The 21,168-nt window shown below is 51.0% G+C and overlaps 2 protein-coding genes across 2 annotated transcripts; both read right to left on the reverse strand.

Annotated features, from left to right (window-relative positions):
- Positions 1-434: 434 nt before the first annotated feature.
- On the reverse strand, positions 435-2,563 carry MRPL58 (mitochondrial ribosomal protein L58; the record flags this gene model as incomplete). Its single annotated transcript, XM_079544237.1, has 6 exons — positions 435-519; positions 857-1,026; positions 1,124-1,206; positions 1,819-1,878; positions 2,204-2,240; positions 2,408-2,563. The coding sequence occupies 6 exons, from the start codon at positions 2,561-2,563 to the stop codon at positions 435-437; spliced, it is 591 nt and encodes a 196-aa protein (XP_079400363.1).
- Positions 2,564-7,090: 4,527 nt separating this feature from the next.
- On the reverse strand, positions 7,091-20,574 carry CDR2L (cerebellar degeneration related protein 2 like; the record flags this gene model as incomplete). Its single annotated transcript, XM_079544175.1, has 5 exons — positions 7,091-7,976; positions 8,891-9,055; positions 9,860-10,008; positions 11,203-11,315; positions 20,496-20,574. 5 exons carry the CDS (start codon positions 20,572-20,574, stop codon positions 7,091-7,093), a joined length of 1,392 nt encoding a protein of 463 aa, XP_079400301.1.
- Between the last annotated feature and the right edge of the window lie 594 nt (positions 20,575-21,168).

Genomic DNA, 21,168 nt, shown 5'->3' on the forward strand with positions numbered 1-21,168 from the left:
CCAGAACACCCCTGCACTTAAGAGGATGGTTTTTGTCTTTAAGTGCTGAAAAGAGCGCAATTCCCTCCTGCCAACCTCCTGCCGTGGCTTTAGGCTAATTCAACACGTTTTTCTTAGTTGGTAGGAAAAAAAAAAGTCAGCTAACTAAAATCTGAGTAAATTGCTTGAAATGGTGAATTGCTATTTGTATTTGAAGACACAAAGCTTTTACTCTTTCTTTCCCACCCAATCTATTGCTGCTTGTACGTTCAGCAGCAGAGGGAGCTCTTAGAAAGATACAGAGGACTGGACGAAGCACAAGAGGTCAGCAGATTATAAATATGTTTTTTATTTGCATTTTTAGACAGACTTTATCAGATCAGTTTAGTATCATCTACTGTTGCCAACAACATTTCCTTATAAAGGCAGTACACGAAAGACTTCCACCTCTGCTCTCAGTCAAAATCTGCCTTCCTGCTCTGTTTTATACTTGAGTGTATCCTTTTCTGTCTTAATCGTTCACGGTTCATTTTTTCTACCCTAAAACACAATGAAAAGATTCTTTAGTGCACACACAAAAAAGCAACAAACCCTCCAATAAATGCTCAGCTAAGAGTTGACAAATGTCCACAGGCACTGGACATCCCCCATTCTTGGTTTTGTTTAGTTTTTTAAAGAACAACTCTGAATATCTGCCATTAAATCACATTTAAATGTTTCCTGAGAAGATAATTTTTTGTCCCTGATGGGCTATTTTAACCAGAAGATCCTACTGTTGTCTTTATCAAGTTGCTTCTAGAAATGACAGTAAATCGTATCTCTTTTATTTTCCCTCCCCAGTGAAGAGTGCAAATAAAGGCAATCTCAACAATGGTACCTGGCTATGAGTTGCTGTGCAGTCTCCTTAGACACCACCTTGGGCTTCTCAGTAGCTTCTGTGACCATGACTCTGATTTTTTCTAAGCAAATCGCCAGGTTCCTCATCTGGTAACGACTCTCTTCGGAGGTCACAATCAGCTCACCAGCTCGGTTTATCTTATTTCTGTGCTGAGGAGGGAAAAGCATGTTGTGATCACTGAAACTTTGTTCGACTTGTCAAATTTTTGCTGGAACTGTGAAGTGTTGTAGGGGAGAGGGTAGTTACCACTGATGCCATTTTTTCTCTTACAGCTTCTGGGATCCAGTCTGCTGATGCCAGGTGGAACCTGACTTCTGCCTTGGTATTCACTGGGAGGAAAAACAGGACCTTTTCAATGCAATAGATGGCGTTCCTGGGTTTTATGAGGCAGTTCAGTCTGTTCACTGCTGACTTTGAACATATTCTGATATCAGTGTAAATTTCCTGAAGGATCACAATTTATTTCTTGCTACTTTTTTTTTTTGCATACTATTCTAAAAGACAATTTTATGGTATTTGCACTTCTACACGTTATAAAATTTACTGCAATTATTAGCCAATACCTACCCGGCAGAAGAGGAAATATTTTTTGTTTCCTTATTTGAGTTAAGCAAACAGTTTACTGCATAGAAAGCTGAAGAATCCAGTTGGCTTACTGCATGCTCAGTGAAAACAGATTACAGAAGTGATGTTTCCTGTGACACAGTAAGAATGCTTCTGGGAGAATGACTGCTAGCACTTGTCTCAGGCATTGCAAAGACTAAGGAGTTGTTAAAATGTAAAATGTTAAAATGTAAGTAATAATGAAAAAGTCACATTAGACAGTACAAAGGTGCTCTTTTAATTTCAGGCTCATATTTTACCGTAGAGCACAGAGAAACAGCTTTCAGGCTTGGATGCTGACTGGGACTTTTCCTTAAGTCCGAGAACCCCTTTCATACCTTTGTTAACATTCTGCCCACCAGGGCCGCTGCTCCGGCTGTAGGATACAGTCAGTCGGTCTGGAAGAGAAGAACAGCACCGTGCTGCCCTTAGCTTTGTGGTGGGGAACAGGGGTAAGCGATGTCCCAAAATGCTGCACGTGAGACTGAGAGAAGCCTGCTGTCGGTGCTTTCAGCTCAAACTGAGCGCTGACTTTTCTAGAGTCAATCAATTTAAATTACATTTTCTAAATATTTGCTATTCATCAAGAGGACAGCAAAAGTGGGCGATCTGCTCTTAAAGCACACGGAGCCCACAGCACGGTGCTGGCTCTGTGCTGTCGTGCCACGCGCCTTCACGGGCCACAAACGCTGGGGGTCAGTTCTGCTGAGCCGTGACACTCACCCATGGGGATGTTGAGGGCCGCTGGCCTGGCCTCCTCCTGGAAAACACGAGGGAAGGGGAGGGGAAGTAGCGTTAGGCGGTGAGCGAGGCGGCGGGGCAGCCTCACGGGCGCCTCGGGCCTGGCCCTGTCTGCCGCAGGGTGACCGCGCCGAGGCCGCGCTGCGCCCCAGGGCCCAGCTGAGCCCAATCCCACCCGCTCGCGACCCCGGTCCCACTCGCCGGGTCGCTGGCGGTGCCGCCGTCCCGCGGCGGGTACAACTTGTCCAAGCTGTAGGCGCTGCGGAACTCGGTGCCGGCGGCGGCGCGCTGCGAGAAGCGGGCGGTGAGGAACCGCAGTACCCAAGGCCCGCGCACCGCCATCTTGGCGCTTCCACAGTGCGGCGCGGCGCGGCGTCCCCTGGAAACGGCGCCCCTCGGAACGGCGTCCCCTGGAAACGGCGGCCGCGCGCTGCGTTCCGTGGCCTTGTGGGGCCGCGCAGTGCCCAGGCGCGCTGTGCGGCCGGGCCGAGGGGCGTGGAAGGCGGCAGGAGGCGGTTGAGGCGCCTTTAGCTCGGTGCGGCAGCTCCTCGGAGCACGTTGAAGGAGCGAAAAATTCATGTACGCGATCAGTGTGTATCTATGCACCTGTGCGCGTGTACCGTAACCTTTATTGACGCGTTTCCCAGATCTGGAGGAGAGGTGCTGGGGGGGGAGGGGAGCACGGGGGGAGCGCAGCCCTGCGGAGCCGGCAGCCGACGGCTGCTGAGCCGCGCCTCGTGACCGCGGGCAGGAGCGGCAGCTTCTGGCGCCGGGAAGGCGCTCCAGCAGAGCGCGGGGCTGCCGTCAGCACCGGTGTTTTGTCGGGTGCCGACGACGGTGCCTGTAAACCTGTGCGCGAAGTCAGAACGGTGCTTAAAAGCGGCACGGCGCTGCGCGAGGCTGGGCTCCAGCTGAGCGATGGGAGCTCTGAGCCCCAAGCGGGGCTGCGGGGTGAGGGTCGGTGGCTCCGAGGGGAGCTGGCAGCGCCGTGCTCCGGCGTGACCGCGTCTCTGGGTTTGAACCACGGGCCAGCAGGTGAGGATGGGCTCCGCTCTGCTTCCCCGGACAGAAAATGGAAAGCTTGAAGGAGAAAGAGCAGAACCGTCAGAGAGACGCCGCGCCATCTGGTGACCTTTATTTAGAGGAGGAAACTGGTAAATTGCTGGGATTTGTTGCCGGAGGGTGGGTCAGACCTCCGAAGCTTTTCACCAACTGCCATTAAACGCGTCAGCGTTACCGCTGTGCTGGTGAGGTGCCAAGAAAGGCGTCACTGTGCGGTGTGCGGCAGGGCTGCGGACGGGGCGTGAAGGTCGTGCGACCACAGTGAGACAGCCTGCCAGCACCTAAAGGGAGCCTATGAACAGGAGGGAAATCAACTCTTTGGAAGAGTAGATAACAGCAGGATAAGGGTAAATGGTGTTAAGTTGAGGGAGGGAAGATTTAGGTTGGATGTCAGGGGGAAGTTCTTTGCTATGAGAGTGGTGAGGTGCTGGAACAGCTGCCCAGAGAGGCTGCGGATGCCCCGTCCATCCCTGGAGGTGTTCAAGGCCATTGGATGGGGCCCAGGGCAGCCTGGTCTGATCCTAAATGTGAAGTTTGGTGGCCCTGCATGTGGCAGAGGGGTTGGTGATTCATCATCCTTGAGGTCCTTTCCAACCTGGGCCGTTCTGTGATTCTGTGAAAGGGGCAGCCCTGCTCGTGCTTCATTCCCACACTGCTGGATGGCTCAGGTGTCCAGAGAGCCTTTGAAAAAGCAGAATGAGCTCTGCTTGGATGACTGGACTGATGGAAGTGTGCTTGTCTTAAAGTCACCTTCTGTATTCCATTCAAACTGAATTCTTGACAAGCTGTATCCTTATTAACCTCGGTGCTGTGATCTGAACAGGGGGATTACTTTTGATGAATGCTGAAATTAGTAGTTTCCTATTTTGTTGTACCTGCTCATTATAGTTGGATATGCTCTTGTTCTCTTCCTGTCCCGATTCTTGGGGTGTGCTATTAAATAGCTGCTGCTTTTCGTTAGACCAATCTCTGCAGCAATGTGGTTAACACTCCTCTTACCTCTTGTAATGAACATGTAGAGTTTTCTTTGGAATTTTCAAAGCAATTCTCAAAGTTTAAAGAGAAGGTGGGATGAAAGGTCAAAACATGCTTATTTTTTTCCTCCTTTGATTGCTGAAAGTCTAATTTAAGAAAAAAAATAACCGAGTGACTCTGAATCGCACAGTCATCAGGGCATATATGTATGGCCACTCATATTTTTGGATGCAGAAAGAATGCCCTCAGCACTTTGCTGAACAAACTGCAGATCTCTGGCAGCTGCTTCTTTCGCCAGTATCCTGTTCCTTACATCAGTCATTTTTTGATGTCTGGTTTTCAGACAAAAACATTTGAATTACAAGTTTAGAAATGATGCAGTTTTATAAACTTTTGAGCTAACAGAAGAGTGTTTTCATCATGTGGCAAATGCTCCCAGTCCAAGTGCAACATGCGCATTGTGTAAATAATGCAGCAGTGTAGTTCAGCATGTCCCTCTGCTTTCTGCAAAGAAGCCTGAAGCAGTTACTTGACCCAAATCGTACATGATAATCAAAGACATAATTGTTGTGCTGGACCTAAAAGTAAAAAGAGCTTTAAAGAAAGTCTGAGAGTAACAGTGTTTCTTTTTATCTGAGAAAAAAACGTTTGAAAATGTATTTAATCTGATGTATGCTTAACTGGGATGCTGATTCACACGCTATGGTTTAAAATGAAGTGAAGGCAGTCCTCTTCCCACGCATATGCAACAGGCAGGTGATTGCAGAGGAAGCACTGGCTGACTTAAAATGACATTGTTTCAGAGATCCTTTGGTACAAGTGCACGAGGGCACTGGAGCTGGTCATGCCAGCTCCTGTAATAGAACAGAAACTGGGGGACACTGAGAAAATCAACGGGATGCAGCTTTTGTTGCCATTGTTCATTTTGTTTATTTATTTATTTTTAGTCAACTGCTTTCCATTATAAATAAATAAGGCATGAAGGTTCTCATACTGTTGTAGAGCTGGTAGCCACAATCGTGCTGATGGCTCCTAATTTTCTTGAGCCGGGGGCCGCAGGGCACCTGAAGATGCAGAGCGTGGAAGCAAGGAGCGTTTGGTGGTGGGGAGTAGAGGAGGCTTCTGGAGCAGGTGGGTTTGGGCAGCGCCCCCTGCCGACTGGCCTCAGCGGTGCTCAGCTTAACGAAAGACAAAGGACGGAGGGGTATTTTGTGCATTAATTCCGTTGTGAGTGAAAGAAAGGTAGCTCTTCATAGTGTCAAGTCCTGAGACCTGGAGGATAGTTCAGTTTTAACAGTCTTCCCCCACCAAAGCCAAATTGAGACTGACATAAATAAATGTTGCAAAAATCCCAACTATTTACCCAAATTTTTGGGATATAAGCTGGTGAAAACAGAATCCAAATTTGGCCTACAGTTTCTCCGGGCCAGCACAGAATAGGTAGCTTACACTGAACTGCTCATTTCTTGTGGCACAGTGCTCGGGGTGTTGCCTAAGCTGTGACGAAATACTGCTTCTCTGCCTAAAACATGTGTCTGTTCAAACAAGATCAACTTCTGGTTTATGAAAAATGGAAAGTGATGATTCCTGAGACTGCAGCAGCACTTTGGCTGTGTTTGCATGTCTGCGGAAGCAAAAGTGAAGAGATTCCAGTGCTGGAAAGTGAGCTGGAACATGAGAGGTGATGGCCTTTGGAGACAGTATCTCAGCCAAGATAGATTATTTTCAACAGAAGACTGAAATCTGTCCTCTTGACTGTGAACATAGAGCAAAAGTGTAGGGCAATGTGTGATCAGCACTGCCTGGGCCAGCGGTCCCAATGCTGTACGAGTGTGGTGCTTTACCACTTGCACTGAGTCACTGCTAGGTAGCTTTGCAAGCCCATGCAAGCTGTACTGGAGGAGCTTGCTGCGTTGGAGGCAAGTGACATCCTGTTGGATAGCACAGTGCAGAGGGCTGGTACCCGGGCAGTGAGGTGAAAGCATGTCTCTGAAACTGTAACAGCACTTCTTATCTAGCTTATGGGAAAGCCCTGGTAATCAAGTTCCTGCCAGGCACAGTGATACACCTGGGATGAAATACTGAGAGAGATTTAAAGCGAGGAAATCCCATATGCCTACAAAGTCTGGAGGGTGTGGAGTGAGTTACTAGGTGATATTGATGAAGACAGAATAATCAATTCTATGTTTCTCTTCAAGTTTTTCCAGTCGCAATGAGCTTGCATTGTAAACAGCTGAAAAACCTGACTGACAAGAGAATGGCTTGGACAGCAAGAACAGACTGCCCTATGGGGAAGGGGAAAGGTGGGGGTAGGTCTCTTGTGTACAAATGTAGGTTCTTAGCCATAAAACCAATGTGAAGGCTTGGGCTGGTGTTCTTGAGCAGCCCCTGAAGTTCTGATGGTTCATACTGCTTTGCTGCGAAGCCGAACTCTGGCTGCTGCAGTGCTGGAGGACATCCAGGCTTTTGCTCGCATGTAACTGGACTGTAAGACAAGCTGAAAAGGGTGGGGGAGGTGAACAGTTCTTTGTGGTGGGGTTTCTGTTGCTATTGAGAAGTCTGTCTCATGCAGAGATCCATCATACAGATTCTGAAATCCTCTAACTACAATGTACAGTTTGTCCAACAAGTCACCAGAGCCCAAGCTTAAAAACACGAACTGAGTCTCTGTGACATTTCCTTGCAATTATACGATGGACGCTCCCTTCCCATACAAGAACATACCATGAGGCCTCTCAAACCTTCAAAGCAGTGGGGCTGGTGACGTTTCCTGGAGCTGAAGAGAAGACTCGGCTGTTGGGATAGCAGGCGGGGATTGCAGAGGGGCGGGGCTCATTTGCTGCTCTTGTTTTTCACCTTTGTGGCATTGATGTCCGCTTTTGTTTTCTGGATGCGGGAGAAGATCTCCTTGAACAGAGCCTTGTACTCGGGCTGACTCTGCTCCAGCCGCTTGTCCACGGCCTCCACGTGTTTGCTGATGGTCTTCTCCATGGATTTTCGCTCTTCCAACTCAAACCCTTCTCCCCGGAAGTCTCTGAAGGAGCTATCACGAGAGATGGGGCGGGAGGTCTGCACCCCTGTGTGACGCACGCTGTCCTTGTGCTGCCGGCACTTACTCAGGAGCTCCTCGTACTTCTCCAGCAGGGCATGGTACTGCTCGTCCACCTCCCTCAGGATGGACATGCCCCGTTTGCGCACGTTGTTGGCATGCAGTGTGTAATTGCCCTCGTGCCGGCTCACGGCATCCTTGGTGACGATGGCATTGAGAGCTGTGTCACTGCAGCTCTTCCGGACGGGGTGGTTTGGGGAAGGTGTCATTGAGGGCCCGTGACTTTTCCCTCCCTCTTCCTCTGAGAGGTCGATGTAATCTGCTTCTGGGGCGTTATTCAGTGGCTCCAGGAGGGCCTCAGACAGGTTGTCTTCCCTGCTGAGCAGATACTTCTTGACTTGTTTCACCTGCTGCAGCTCCACGAGCTCTGCCTCCAGCTCCTTGATGCGCAGCTTGCAGTGCTCCATCTCGCACACGCGCTGCTCGAGGTCCGAGTACTCCTGAATCACAGAGCTGTACTCCCGCTCAACCCGCTCTTTCCGCTGCTTCTCCTGGTTCACCTGGGACCTCAAGGAATCCACCATGGCTTGGAGGCGCTCGTTCTCCCGCTCCAGCGGCTTCTGGTTGAACTCTGCTGAGGAGCTGTGGACCTGGAATGCATCTTCATACCTGGAAGAGTAGAAAGTGTGTAAGCAAATCAAAGAATCATAGAATCACTAAGGTTGGAAAAAATCTTTAAGGCTATCCAGCCCAACTCCAGCCCATCTGACCACATCCCTCAGCACCACATCTCCGCAGTTCTGAACACCCCCAGGAACGGTGACTCCACCATCTCCCTGGGCAGCCAGTTCCAAATTCTCCAGGTGAAGGAGGAGGCAGAAAGAGATGCTGATGTGATGAGTTGCCTCTTCTTCATTGCTCCCTTCCTGGGAAGCAATACAGTGCACTTCCCCCTTCTGTTGGGAGATCATTTTTTTCTCCTCAGTGAAGCGCCTGTGGCATCCCGTCTTGTTGGAACAGATTGAAAGAAGGAAAGTTCCATGGTTTCCCCCCGAGGCATGGCAGGAGGCGGGGGATACTGAACAGATTCCTAAGTTACTGAAGGGCAGAGTGACCTTCAGAGCCGACTGTAGAGCGGCAACACTGTGGGCATGAGGCATGGAGGGACACTGGGAGGATGTGGGGGAAGAACTGCTGGAACACCAAGTGGATTTTGCTGGGGGTTTTATACCCTCATACCATCCCCTGTGCCGCTGTTTGTATCCTCTCGCAGCGAACGCTTTCAGTAAAAAACTTTATTGATTACTTATCTATTTAAAGAAGCCTCTATTATGGACAAAGCTGAGCAAGAAACATCCTTAGAGGGTCAGTGAGTTAGCACGGTGGCAGGGATTTAAGGAGGCTCAAGTGAGCAATAGTGCTGAAGGTGTTTGTGCAGCATGTGGCATACCTTCATTTGTGCTGCTGGGGCTATGGGAATTGCTGGAATTGTCCTGGAGAAAGAGACTGACCCTCTGCCTCCCTGCAGAGACAGAAGGCTGTAGGGCCACCAGAGCCACAGCTCTGCCCTCCCTGCTCCATACCTGGGGCTGGAGCACAGCTCCTTCAGGCAGGGGAAGGTGTGAATGGTTCGGCGCCGCTCCCTCTTCTCCCGCCGGATGCGGAGCTGCTCCAAGCTCCGCATCTCCTCCACCTGCTTCTGCAGCTCCTCCACCTGGTTCTGCAGCCCCTCAATCGTTTCCGTCAAGCTGCGGAGAGAGCAGGGAGCAAGGTGAGGAGTTGGGCACAGCAGTCACAGATCTTTGAGAGGGTTTTCTTTTCCCCCCATAGAGAAAGCTGGTCTATGGAGATCTTAGCATGTGCCCTGAGGGCGTGAAGGTGCTTGCTGTCACGGCAGAGGCTGCTCTCCCTTTTGAGTGGTGTGGGTTGTAAAAAAAGGAGAACTACAGCAGAGCCAAGGGATACACCAATAGAAGACCCTCTAACCTCAAATCTGTTGGTTAAGTCAGCTCTGAGACACAAGCGCTATCCTGGATTATCTCTGCACTACAAGGGCTCAAGCACTTTACTCTTCCTCTTGTTTCTCTTGTAGAAATAAACACGAGAAAGAAATTTTGTTTTATTCTGGCTGTGAGCACAGTTCCTAAAGCTGCTCCAAAACTCCCCCTCTGCTTTGAGGCTCCCTATCTGCACAGCTGTTTGCAGAAGATGCTGTAGCATAAGGACGTGGCTTAGTCTGTTTCCAGGGATGACCTTGGTCGTGAGGCTGTTGTATGAGAAGAAGTTATCGACAAACTGGTCTAGCTACATGCTGGATCCGTGCCCAGTGCACTGCGTGCTCAGAATCTCCCTTGTACCATCATGTGCTTCTTACTGAAGGAGGCTCATCCTCCATGCAGGAAGGTCTCTGTGCCTCTCTCTGCCTGGTCCCAGCTGCCAAACCTGCCTGATAAGAGAATGGTTGGAGCAGCAAGAGCATGCTGAGCCCTGGGGTGGGGGGAAGGTGGGATAGGGGTCCCAGCCTCACTGTGTGGGACCAGAAGAGGCTGTACCATTGTATCTTCTGTTGGGATGTCTTGCTTTCCAGCACGAGCTTCTGATTTGCCAGCTCCAGGTCCCGTGCCGTTAGGTCTAGCTGCTCGTAGACTTTGGCGTGCTGCTCATTCATCTGCCGTAGCATCTCAAGCTGCTTGGTCAGGTACTGCAAGAAAAAAAAAAGAGAAAAAAAACACTCCGCATCCCAAACCCAGGTTGTCTCATGAGCAGAAGTTCCTACAGCCTTAGCTTCATTGTGTCTTGTGGCCAGTTTATCCTCCATCTGACTGAAGCTTCTTCCAGTGGAGGAATTCCTGCTTACATGATTGCGTGTCTAAAACATGATTGCCCCCCCCCCCCCCCCCCCCCCCATCCTCTGTGAAGAGCACTAACCTCACTCTCTCTACTTGGCTTCTTTTTTATTCACAATACCCCAAGGAAATCAATATCCCTGAGAATGTGACCCTTTACTGGAGCTGAGTGTGCTCGGCCCAATGGTTACTGCATCATCTGACAGATCAATCGCAGAGGCTGCATTTCTGTAGGAATTCAGGCTGCAGAAGGTCTGAATCTGTGAAATGTGAGAGCTGTGGCCATAGCCCCCTTCCTGCAGCCTCTGCAGCAGTCCGAAAGCTTTCACCCCGCACAGCGTGGCACAAGGGCACTGGCTGGGATCAGATCTTAAATCTGGGGCTGTGAAGACACAAAGCCCTTCTCTCTGCTCCTTGCAGTGCCATGTGCTGAGAGTTTCCTGCCTGTCTCTGCCCCATGCCTTTGTAAATTGGTGGTTTCCAATCTTTTTTTAATTCACAGATCTCTGGAAGTCTTCCAGTAGATGCAAACCCGCCCTGCGCAGTGAGTTTAAGCCTCTCGGCTTGGCGCCATGGGCAGTAATGCCCTGAGCCCAAAGGGTGCATGAAACAGCACTGCAGATTGCGGCTCTTTGAGAAAAAGCTGCTTTGTGCCTTGGACAAAGGAGGCTGTGTTCAGGGGGTGCCAAGGGGCTGGCCGAGAACAAATGTGATTAAGAGCGCCTGGAACCAAGGAAAAGCAGCAGCAGAGTGCTGAGAAATGAGCACAGAGGTTGAGCAGGAAGAGGCCACATGTGCCGCAGCTGCAACCAACGCTGGTGCCAAAATCTGGTGCACATCTGTGCAGGGGTGACAGGGTCAGTCAGCCGTGGCTGGGAGCACCTCACCCAGACCTTAATCCACCCTGCTGCGGGCACATATGGAAGGGACTTCTGCTTCCATCCCCCATGGCACATCCCTTCCTCCAGTCTGTGCTGCTGGGATTGGCAGTGTCACTCTGAGATGACAGCAGTGACCCAGCCACTCCTGTCCCTAGCGTGTGTCCCCACCTCGATTTCCTGCACTTGCTCTTCATTGGTGGCATACATCTGCTGCAGGGACTCCTCCAGCTCCTTGTTGCGTTCCAGCAGTGTCTTCCCCAGCTCAGCAGCCAGGTGCAAGTCTGAAAAGCAGAAGGGACAAAGTCGCTGTGGTTCCTGCTCCACGCACAGCTTGCTTTGCACAGGGCTGCTTTAGCAGCAGGTTTTGATGCAGATACACGTTTACAGGACATTCACAATCTGTCCTATTCCATCTTGATAGGCTGCAGGAGCAAAGGGTAGCTGAGCTTGAGACAGCCTACATCACCTTTCTGCATGGCACCATGCACTGTGCAGCCAGGATCAGACCCACAAGGCTTGGCTGAGGCTGAAGATCAGTCCCCCATCCCCATCTTCATCCCCATCTCCTGTGGGCCTGACTGGGGCTCAGCATCCTCCAGGATGAGAACAAGGGTTGGTGAGGCCCTGCAGAGCCTTGGGGATGCTCTGTAATGATATTGTTATCTCTAATGAAGGGATTACCATGCCTTCCCTGTCAGCCTCCATCCATCACCACTAACAGAGTGACATGAGCAATAGAATTGTGCATGGCCCCAGGGGTTGGCAGCCCTGCAGCCTTGCTGCACTCCTCCGGGTAGCTCCAAGGCGAGGACCAACGCTATGTATTCCCTTACTGCCACCTCTGAATGCTTTGGGGGAGGCTGCTGAGATGTTTGGGTGTTAGGAGGAGTGTAGGGAAAATAAACATTGACAGTGTGAGCTGCTTAAATTACCGAGTTTGCTGTCTTGGGTAAAGAAACTCCAACCCAGGACTCTGTGATTCCTATGCTGGCCAAAGCTTGAGCTCCTCAGGTGATGCTGTTTGTGAGCCCGAGGTGGCACAGCTGGCTCTGATTGTAGCCCTTTGCTTTCCAAGCAATTGGTTGTCTTCACAAAGCCCGGCCTCAGGCAGTTGTATGGGCGTTCATTTCCCTTGGTGCTCCCAGGGGGGGAGTGTCTGGCTTGTTTGGTACCAGCAAGTAAGCCTGACCCTAAGCCTTCAAAGCAAGAAGGTAGGAAAACAGGTATAGCTGTGTGTTACTGCTCCTGCCCTGGTATTTTCTCAGCCCATCGCTACCCTGGTCCCCAGCCTGCAGCTATAATGTGTTTTGTAGAGCCTCTGCTGGGGCTGAGAGCCGCTGTAGTTTCTCCCTGCAGTTAATTTGGATATGCAATTGATTGGGAAGCAGTGATAACTTATTAATAGAATAATAGGGGGGGAATCAGGACCCCTTGGGTATATCCTGTGCCTGGGAAAATTGCTCATTTTAGAAGTCACGTTGCAAAATGAGGCTGATGCTGGCTGCTTCGACACAATCTCTTACATGAGAGGAGTGCTAGGATGTGATCCTCCTTTTGGATAATGCTGTGGGAAGTGCTGCTGTGTTATTAGTTTGAGCGATGATTGCTTTGGCCCCAGCGGTGCTGGGGGCCATCTCCGTAGCAGCTGTTGTGTGTCCTCAGATCTCCCCTTTACCGTGGGAAGGGATTCTCAGCAGTGCCCTCATTCAGGGTGTTACTCTAGGAAATGTCTTTTTAATCATAGTTGTCATTGTCACACAGCTACCTCATCTGAGGGCTGTGAGCCCTCCTGGGCTATAGGGATGTATCCTTCTAGGAAAGACTTCTTTTTGCTGAGCGCTGAATTTCTCTGGTTTCCAAAGTGCCCACAGGGGAGTGAGTGTTTGCTGTGCCAGCTAGAGACTGGAAAAACAGCCAGACACCAGCGAAGACAGAGGAGAACTTGTGCCTTTAAGCAGCTTGGGATAGTGTTTAATGGCACTGCCACCTTGCCAGAGCCCTTGTCCTTGCTGGAGAGGGGCATGTTGCAAATCACATCTGTCCTACTTGATTTCTGAAGCAAGGAGAGCCTGGCATGGAGCAGAGGGCTTCAGGTAATGAGTCAAGTGTGTCCCTGTCCCTACGGATTACCCCAATGCTCTCTCGCCATATGGCATCCAATTTAATCAGCTGGAGTTGAGTTAAGTGGATTACGTAGTGTGAGATCCTACATTGTAATTTAAAGGACTCAGCAATCATTTAATGGGGGAAATGGGCAGTGTCTGGGGACAAATGGGAAAGAAGAAAGAACAGGGGTGAGCTCCAAGGAGGAAATTTCTTTCCATTGTGAGCTTAAGGGCCTGAGAGATTCCGGGCTTGAAGGATGTGGGCGAATTGGTCTTTTCAGCGTCACTAAACTGCCTCAGCAATCATCACGCACACTCCCTTCCAGCCGGCTGAAGCATCCCCCTAATCCTGTCTGCCCCACACCTGCTGAGTCCCTTCCTTCCCACCTGTTGTTTTCCCTGGGCTGTAGGAGGGAGGGGATGCTGTAGAGATGTGTTTTAATGTCCTCTTTAGAGCAGGCTTATCTTGATTAGAAAAGCTGTGATTAGTTCAAGCAAGCTTGGGTAGCACAAAGTTCCTCTCCATAGAGAGGACAGCATCCTGGGCCTGTGTGAATTTATCAAGGGGATGTTCAGCGGAGTAAGGACTGTTAAATTCCCCCCAGGCTTTTGTGTTCCTCTGCGCTTCTTCACCACCAGATTGGGCAGCCAGTGCTGTGCAGCCTGTGCTAATTCAGCAGTTCGTGTGATGCCTCCCTCCCTGCTCTGTGCAGAAGAAATGAAGCCATGGTGCTGAAGGCAGCACCCGTGAAACAGCCAGCATTCAACTTATAAACAGTGCCCGCAGGGATACCAGACTTGTGGAGGGGATTGGGGGAGACAAGTGTTGATCAAATTGTCTTGGGGAGGTGGGGACCATGACCCCAAGGATGTGTGCAGCCCAGGAGACGCCCTGCGCCCCTAAACAAAGAGCCTCTAGAGAGGGAGGGCTGTGCTTCCCTGTGAGCTTCTATGGGAAAGCAAGGAGAGAGAGCGGAGGGTGAGAGGGGAGCTGGGGTTGGATCTGGGCAGTGCCTAGCACAGGGGAGCTGCTGCTGTTGCAGTGTTTTTCCTTCATCTTGGGAGGCAAATGTCTTGCAGCTGCAGAGGTGACCCAGAGGTAATTGTGCTGGGACTGCATCACTGGGTAACACCCCCCCCCCAAAAAGTCCTGATTCTGCAGCAGGTTGTCACTCTCTTAAAGAAACCGTGGAACAAGGCACAGGGTGTTCCCCTGCAGCAGCATCCTGCAGCAACCCCTGCACAGGATGATGTGAATGGCTGTGGGGCTGGATGCCTCCTGGCTGAGGCAGCTTGCGTTATGGCACACAAATCTGCAGCTGTTCTTGTGTTCCTGGTGCTGGCCTGCATCTCTTTGGGCACCCTGAAGAATGCTTTTCTCTATCCTTGGCTGCAGCTTTGTGTTGGGCAGGGAATGCTTCAGCAGCTCTTGGCACAACTGTGTCACTGTCTTTGTAAATACAGCTTTCTGGAGGAAGCCACCACCTAGAGCACTGCTTTAGGCTTTCCCCCATCTTCTCTCTGATAAGAAACCCAGCTCTTCCTGGAGTTCTTGTTGGTCAGATGGGACAAATCATGTCCATATCCTTAGGAAACGCTGAAGTCTGGGGATTTTCAGCAGGGACTGAAGGGCTGATGCAGACAATTACAGGGGTTTAAGTGCCCCTCTGTCCCTGGGGAGAGCTGGTGGTGATCCTGAGCTGTGTGAGCCAGGCAGGCCTGCAAGGGCTGTTCCAGGTCCTTGGGCTCACACTGTGCAGGGCTTTATGCAGGATGTGTCCTTCGGTTCAGTGTCTGTTTAGGAGTTACTTGTGGTCCTTTCCTAAAGAGCCTGCAGTGAGGGTGGCTGCTCCTGCTGCTGCCAACAGCAAATTCACCTGCTGAGCACTGGGGAGGAGCGGCGAGCAGAACCCTGGTGCATGGACTCTGGAGGAAGCGCAGGGTGACTGTGAGCTGATGGATGGGGTAGGCTGAGAGTTAAGAACTGATGTTTAATGTTGTTGACGTTTAATTTAATTGCATTTGCTGTCTGCTCCATTACACACGGGTACTTAGAGTCAAGGGCAGGTGCAATTATTCCTTTCAAAATCTAAATAAATGATGCGATACTGGTTTACCCCAGGGTAGGGTGTGCATACTGCTCATTTATTTTTCTCCTTAGTTGCAAGAGATTGTGCTGTCTGGATACATTACAGTGAAGATCAGCTTTTGTATATCTCTTACTGCTGCTCCATGACAGGCTGTGGAGGGAATCAGTGCTTACCCCTTACAAACCTGTGCAGGGGAATGTGCTGGGGTGCAGATGAAGCAAGTGTCATCACACATCTCACAAACAACCTACAGGCATATGTGGAAAAGCCATGTCAGCATGCCCATTCAAAGCATGGCTCCAGTTGGGCTGAGCTAGTGCTGGGCACATGGGCAGTTCTGTTAGTCTAATGAGATTTGCTGGATTGTCTGCTTGCTTTTGTTTTTCTTTTTTTTTTTTTTTTTTTTTTTTTTTCTTGCATAGTTTGTTCTGAACCTATGGGCTGCTTTTGGCTTTGCAAGCAGCCCTGGCAGGGGGGAGCTCCTGTGACCACAGAGATGCATTTTGCAGGGGCTCAAGACAAGCAAAGAGTAACAGAGTGGCTCTGTCTGGGAAACCTTGGTGGGCAATGAGAGCAGTGACCCCACCTGCTTGCTGGCAGCGAATCCCATCCCGGAGCAGGGCAGGGGCTCAGGGATGTGCTGTCTGTACTACACTGTGCTGCAGAGAGGCTCTCCAAGCGTGGGCAATAAGTTAACGCCTGAGCCCTAGGTTGGCTGCCCCTGCTTATAAGCTGTATGCATCTACACCGACTCATCCACAGCAGTCCCATCCTGTGCCCATAGCCATCGACTTGTGTTTTGCTGTATTGCTAGAGCATGATAACGCAGAGCGTGCTATTAGACCACGGTTGGGCTGCATCTGTCTTTCCCTACTGCTCCCTTATCTAAACAGCCTCCATGCCTGTGTTTGCCTTGTAGGCTAAGATGGTTTCTAAGAGCTCGGTGACTGGTGGAGGCCCTGGTTGTGCACGTGGACTAGAAACCAGAAAGAGCCCTAAATAAATACATAAAAGGGAGATAAGGAGAAGAAGTGAGGAAAGAGGAGAGAGAAAGGAAGCCAATACTTTCCTGTGGGCACCCTCCCTCCAGGCAGCAAAGCTCTAGCTAATTAATTATGTTGGGATGTGGGGAACCATGAGCAGAGAGAAGCTTTTACTCTTAAAGCTAAAGACACAAATGCATGGACTTCTGCCATGTGGGAATCTCCCTGATGGTTTTGGGGGCAGGAGGCTGTAACTGACCCAGCACTGGGGAGGACAGCACCCCACCCGCAGCTATTGTTGGCTGGCTTGGCTGCTCCTGCTGGAGGGAACACAGGTCCTGAACAGTTCTGGGGCAACCAAGTTCAGCACAACTGCTACAGCTGCCCACAGCTGCAGGTAGAACCATGGATGGATGCCATCCTCAAGTTTCCTTGGCCCACAAAGAAGCAGCGGCTGGGGCTGCTGTGGGCAGGAGGTCCTACAGGACAGCCCTGAGGCTGCAAACACACAGTAGTTCCCCCAGTTCTGCTTCTTCCCACAGCTGGAAGTATGTGCCCAAGGTTCAGCAGTCATAGAAAGGAGTTTCTGTGTCAGACAGGCGGCAGGTCCTGGAAGTCACTGTGTGGGATTCTTACTCCCTGTTTGCTTGCCTCCTTCACATAGCAGGACAACTTACATTCTAGGAAAATGCATATGGATATTTTCTACTCAGAATTGGAGGCTCTCACCCTTTCCTCTCCTTGAAGACTAACCAAAATGCCGCCTTATTTCCCTGTGCGTTAGTCCTTCTGATCATCTCCAAGCAGCTCAGCAATTAGTTACTGAAAACTTCCTACTTCCGCAACCTGCCTGCGGCAGTGCACAGCTCTGAGTGGCTCAGCTATGCAGGCAGCACTGTCCTGCCTGCTGCGGGGATGAAGGTAGCAGGCTGCAGGGCTCACCTGCAGAGATGGGCTGCCAGGAAGGCAACATGAGGGACAGATTTTGGGGTTCTATCTGCACCCCAATGCTTGGGCAAGCAGAGTGTGATTGCAGCTGTATGGACCACCCTGTATCTGATGTCTGGGTGATGAAGAAAATTGATGGGTATGGTTGCAGCTGGTTACCGGTGTACTGCTGACCCTGGGTCTTCACATGGATGAGTGAGGAGTGTGGTGCAAGCTCAGCACCTTGTGTCTTTTTTTCTTAGCAAAGCAATCAGGTGCTTGGCAGGAGGAGGAGGAATTAAGTATCTTAAATCTGGAGACCTTTAGAGGTGAAAGCCATAAGGTCCTTAGCCTGCACTGCAGATGGTTTGGCCCAAAAGTTTCTGTGGCTGCCCAGGAGGAGAGGGCTGTTGGTCTTGCAGTGGTGTTGGGATGGTTCTGGTTCCTTGTCCTGCTGGCTGACACACTGAGGCTGTATTCAGGCTCCTGAGAGTGTTGGGAGCCCTCCTGTTGGGCTGCACTCTGTCTTACACCTGAGTGCTGGCAGAGAGGTGGGAGGCTGGGAAGATGTGGAAAGGTGGAGATCGAGGCCAGAGAGCTGCCAGATAGCTGCTGGGTCTGTTCTGCTCTGTGTGGATCCAGATGTGTTTCTGCTGGCACATGGCCTTCTGAACACAAATGCTTATGATGAGCTGAAAAGACATCCTCACTTGTCCCCAGCTCAGATTATCTAATTTTAGCTTCTGTTCATTCTCTCGGGATCTGGTTGCACATACACCCTGTGCTCAGGGTATGTACATCACCTTGAACAGTGTGGGATTATTGTTAGGGAACAGGTCAAGGGTTCTGGAAGGCACCAATCCACTTGGGTGTGGTGGGAGGCTGGGGTCTGGGTCCTGCTGCCTCCAAGGCATGTGGTGGATGAAGGACTATGGGTCCTTCAGGAGGGAAAGAATAATTGGAGTTTGTTCTCTTGGGAAAACTGATTTGATTCAGCAAGCCAAAGCACTGTGGAGGATGGGGAGGAAAGTAGCAGGTGCTCAGCACAGAACTGAAAGCATGGTTTCCTCCGTGGTGCTAAAATGGTTAATTAACATAATCATCGTGGAGCTCCTGGTTAAGCCATCCATTGCTTAGCAAACAGTTTTGGGTGTAAGTATAATAAATATTTGATGCTGTGAGAAGATGATAAGGCCAGCAACCAACTGATGCACAGCAGAACCTTCTCTCCCTTAGCTCACATTGCTGATGGTTTGGCCCAAAAGTTTCTGTGGCTGCCCAGGAGGAGAGGGCTGTTGGTCTTGCAGTGGTGTTGGGATGGTTCTGGTTCCTTGTCCTGCTGGCTGACACACTGAGGCTGTATTCAGGCTCCTGAGAGGGAGCACATTGCTCCCACCCTTGCTCCCAAGGACTAGTCTCTGCTTTTGTCATCTGCTTTCCTGGCTGCTGCCAGCCATGGTTTTGGCATGTCCCTTGGCATGCTGCTCCTCACAGTAGTGCCAGCACAGCTCTTAATCATGCTGCACTGGATGTCTTGCATTGTGCTTCCACTCCTAATTTCCAAACTGACAGCATCAGGACTGTACCATCTACAAGTACCTCTGGATGCTGCTATGGCAGGCATGGACCAAGCCTGGCACTGTCCTTCATAGTGCATTGTGCAAATTAATTATGGTTGTGATTACCCCGCAGGACCTTTCCAGCTGGCTGATTTCAGTTACAGCCTTCTCCATCTCTCCTAAGTTTGTGCAAGCCTGCACAGCCCCCATCCTTACAGAGACAGTGAGCCCCGCACTTGGGACTTGCTTTGGGTCTGTTTTCCTCCAGTCCTGCGTCTGCTCAAAGGTGGAGCCTATCCTCAGCGTGAATCTGTCATCTGGAGTTAGCTCTTCTGCATGTACGTGGCTGGGACAGAGCAGGGAACCTGGCCAGCAGCAGGAAGGTGTTCTTATTGTTGGGAGCCAGCGCTGATTCAAGATCCTGACACCAGAGACAGCATTAGGCTAAAAACCTGAGTCCTATGTGGCTCAGCTCTCCCACTACTCATCTGTAGTGCTGCTGCTCCTCAGTCTGCCTCCTGCCCCTTGGGCAGTGCACAGGTCCCTGCTGAGCCAGGAGAAGATGTCACCTAGAAATGTGAATTTCTGAGGAGTCGAAGGCTGCATGCTAACCCAGCTGATAGCTCTATCTTCTTTCTCTGCCATGGTTTAATCTGAACGTTGTGTTTGAAACAAGAGGGCCTAGTATCCATCTACTAATACTTCCTGTTAATTGAGAAATTGAGGTTAAAAAACAGCTGCACAATCCCTCTGGGCTGGCTATCATTCCCTGCTGGGCCACTGCCCTGCAGCTGAAGCTGTGCAAACTTCAAATCATGACATAATGTACTGGAGTGGTGGTGGGCAGAGGCACTGCAGCTGGGCTGCAATGTCCCCGCTGGCAGTCAGCTGGTTGGAGCAGGTGTAGAACCATAACACACGTACAGCATAACACGTCAGAAGGGCGACTGCGTTTGGGTACCAAAAACTCTTCTCTATACATTGACAATTCAGTTCATTCTTTGGCAGCTGCTCTGAAACACAACTTCTTTCAGCTACGTTGACTCAAAATATGAAGCTAAGCATTCAGAAAAAAGAAGCCCCAAATATACACAGGTACTAACTGTACAGCTTAGGATAAACATTACAAAGAACTAGTGTAAATGCAGGCAGTTACTTCAAAACAAATTACACAAGTGAATGCTTATCTTTCTCTGGCAAACCTATTTTTGCTGTTTGAACCTTGGCATTCCTTTCTCTCCTCCTCAATTTTTCCCACTTTTATGGCTGACTGAAGAAACCTCCAGAAGTAATAAGGTTACTTATAAGCATTCTTTGGGATTAAACTTGGACAGCAAGAGCTTTGGGCAACACTTCCAGCACCTACATCTTAGCAGTACCTTATTTGTAAGATCTGTAGATCTGTTTCTAACTAGTGTGCCTGATGACTGCCTGCAGCCAGCTGGAGATGAAGGCAATATCAGAACTATCCATGTTGGATTCTGCCCCCAGCATGTTTTCCGGGGAACCAGCTTGCTGTACTGCCAAAGGACACCTGGCTGGTGCTGAGGGCAGATTTGGGCTCCCTGCATCTCAAACTTTCCTTACTCAGGATGGCTGTCGGGAGCAGCAGAGCTGACGTTTCCATGGAGGTGAGGCTGCAAGATGAGATGCTGGGTTTGCCGAGCAAACAGAAGCCTTGAGATAAGGTATCCCACCCCTCACTCAGAGTTTACCTCCCACCTCCTGTTTGTTTCGTTTTTTTCCTCTCCCCCTGGGCTTCCACCCCTGGCAGCTGCCTGTCCCCCCCATCCTTACCCTGCTCCAGGTCCTGCTGGTCGTACCAGGGCTCCTCTTCCTCGCTCTGAAACTCTTCCATCCTGTCAGCACTCAGCATTTAGCAGCAGGGGCCGGGGAAGGCGAGCAGCATGCGCCGAGGGGGCCCCACCGCCGCCGGCAGCGGGGATGGAGGCAGGGATGGAGGCAGGGATGCGGGCCGGGAAGCGGGTGGTACGACGTGGCAACCGGCTCCTGGCCGCTGCTGGGCTCTGCTTCTCCGAGGGAGGCTTCTGCTGCCGCTGGGGCCGGGGGAGGCTCCAAGGGATGGGGATTAAACGGGGACGTAGCCGGAGGGGCCGGGGGATGCACAAAGGAAGGAAGAGGGCCCGGCGCAGCCAGGCAGATCCTCTCTCTGCAGCTCGGTGGAGACCTCTAGCATGGAAATGCTGCAAGGAAAGCCGGCGACAGGGAAGGGGGGGCGAGGCCGATCTCCTTCTCCTCCTCCTCCTCCTCCTCCTCCTCCTCCTCCTCCTCCACGCCCAGCCGCCCTCAGGCTCCCCTCCCGGAGTGCGGGCATCTCTGGCTCCCGATTCGCGCTGCTGCGGGCCGGGGCGGTCCGGCTTTACTGCGGGCGGCTCTGCGGCTTCGGGTGAGTGTCAGCCTCCTCTCCGGTGGGAATGTGGCATTCTCACCTGGTTCGGATGTGTTGGTG

This window comes from Tetrao urogallus (assembly GCF_951394365.1).
Source record: "Tetrao urogallus genome assembly, chromosome: 18".
Taxonomy (NCBI): domain Eukaryota; kingdom Metazoa; phylum Chordata; class Aves; order Galliformes; family Phasianidae; genus Tetrao; species Tetrao urogallus.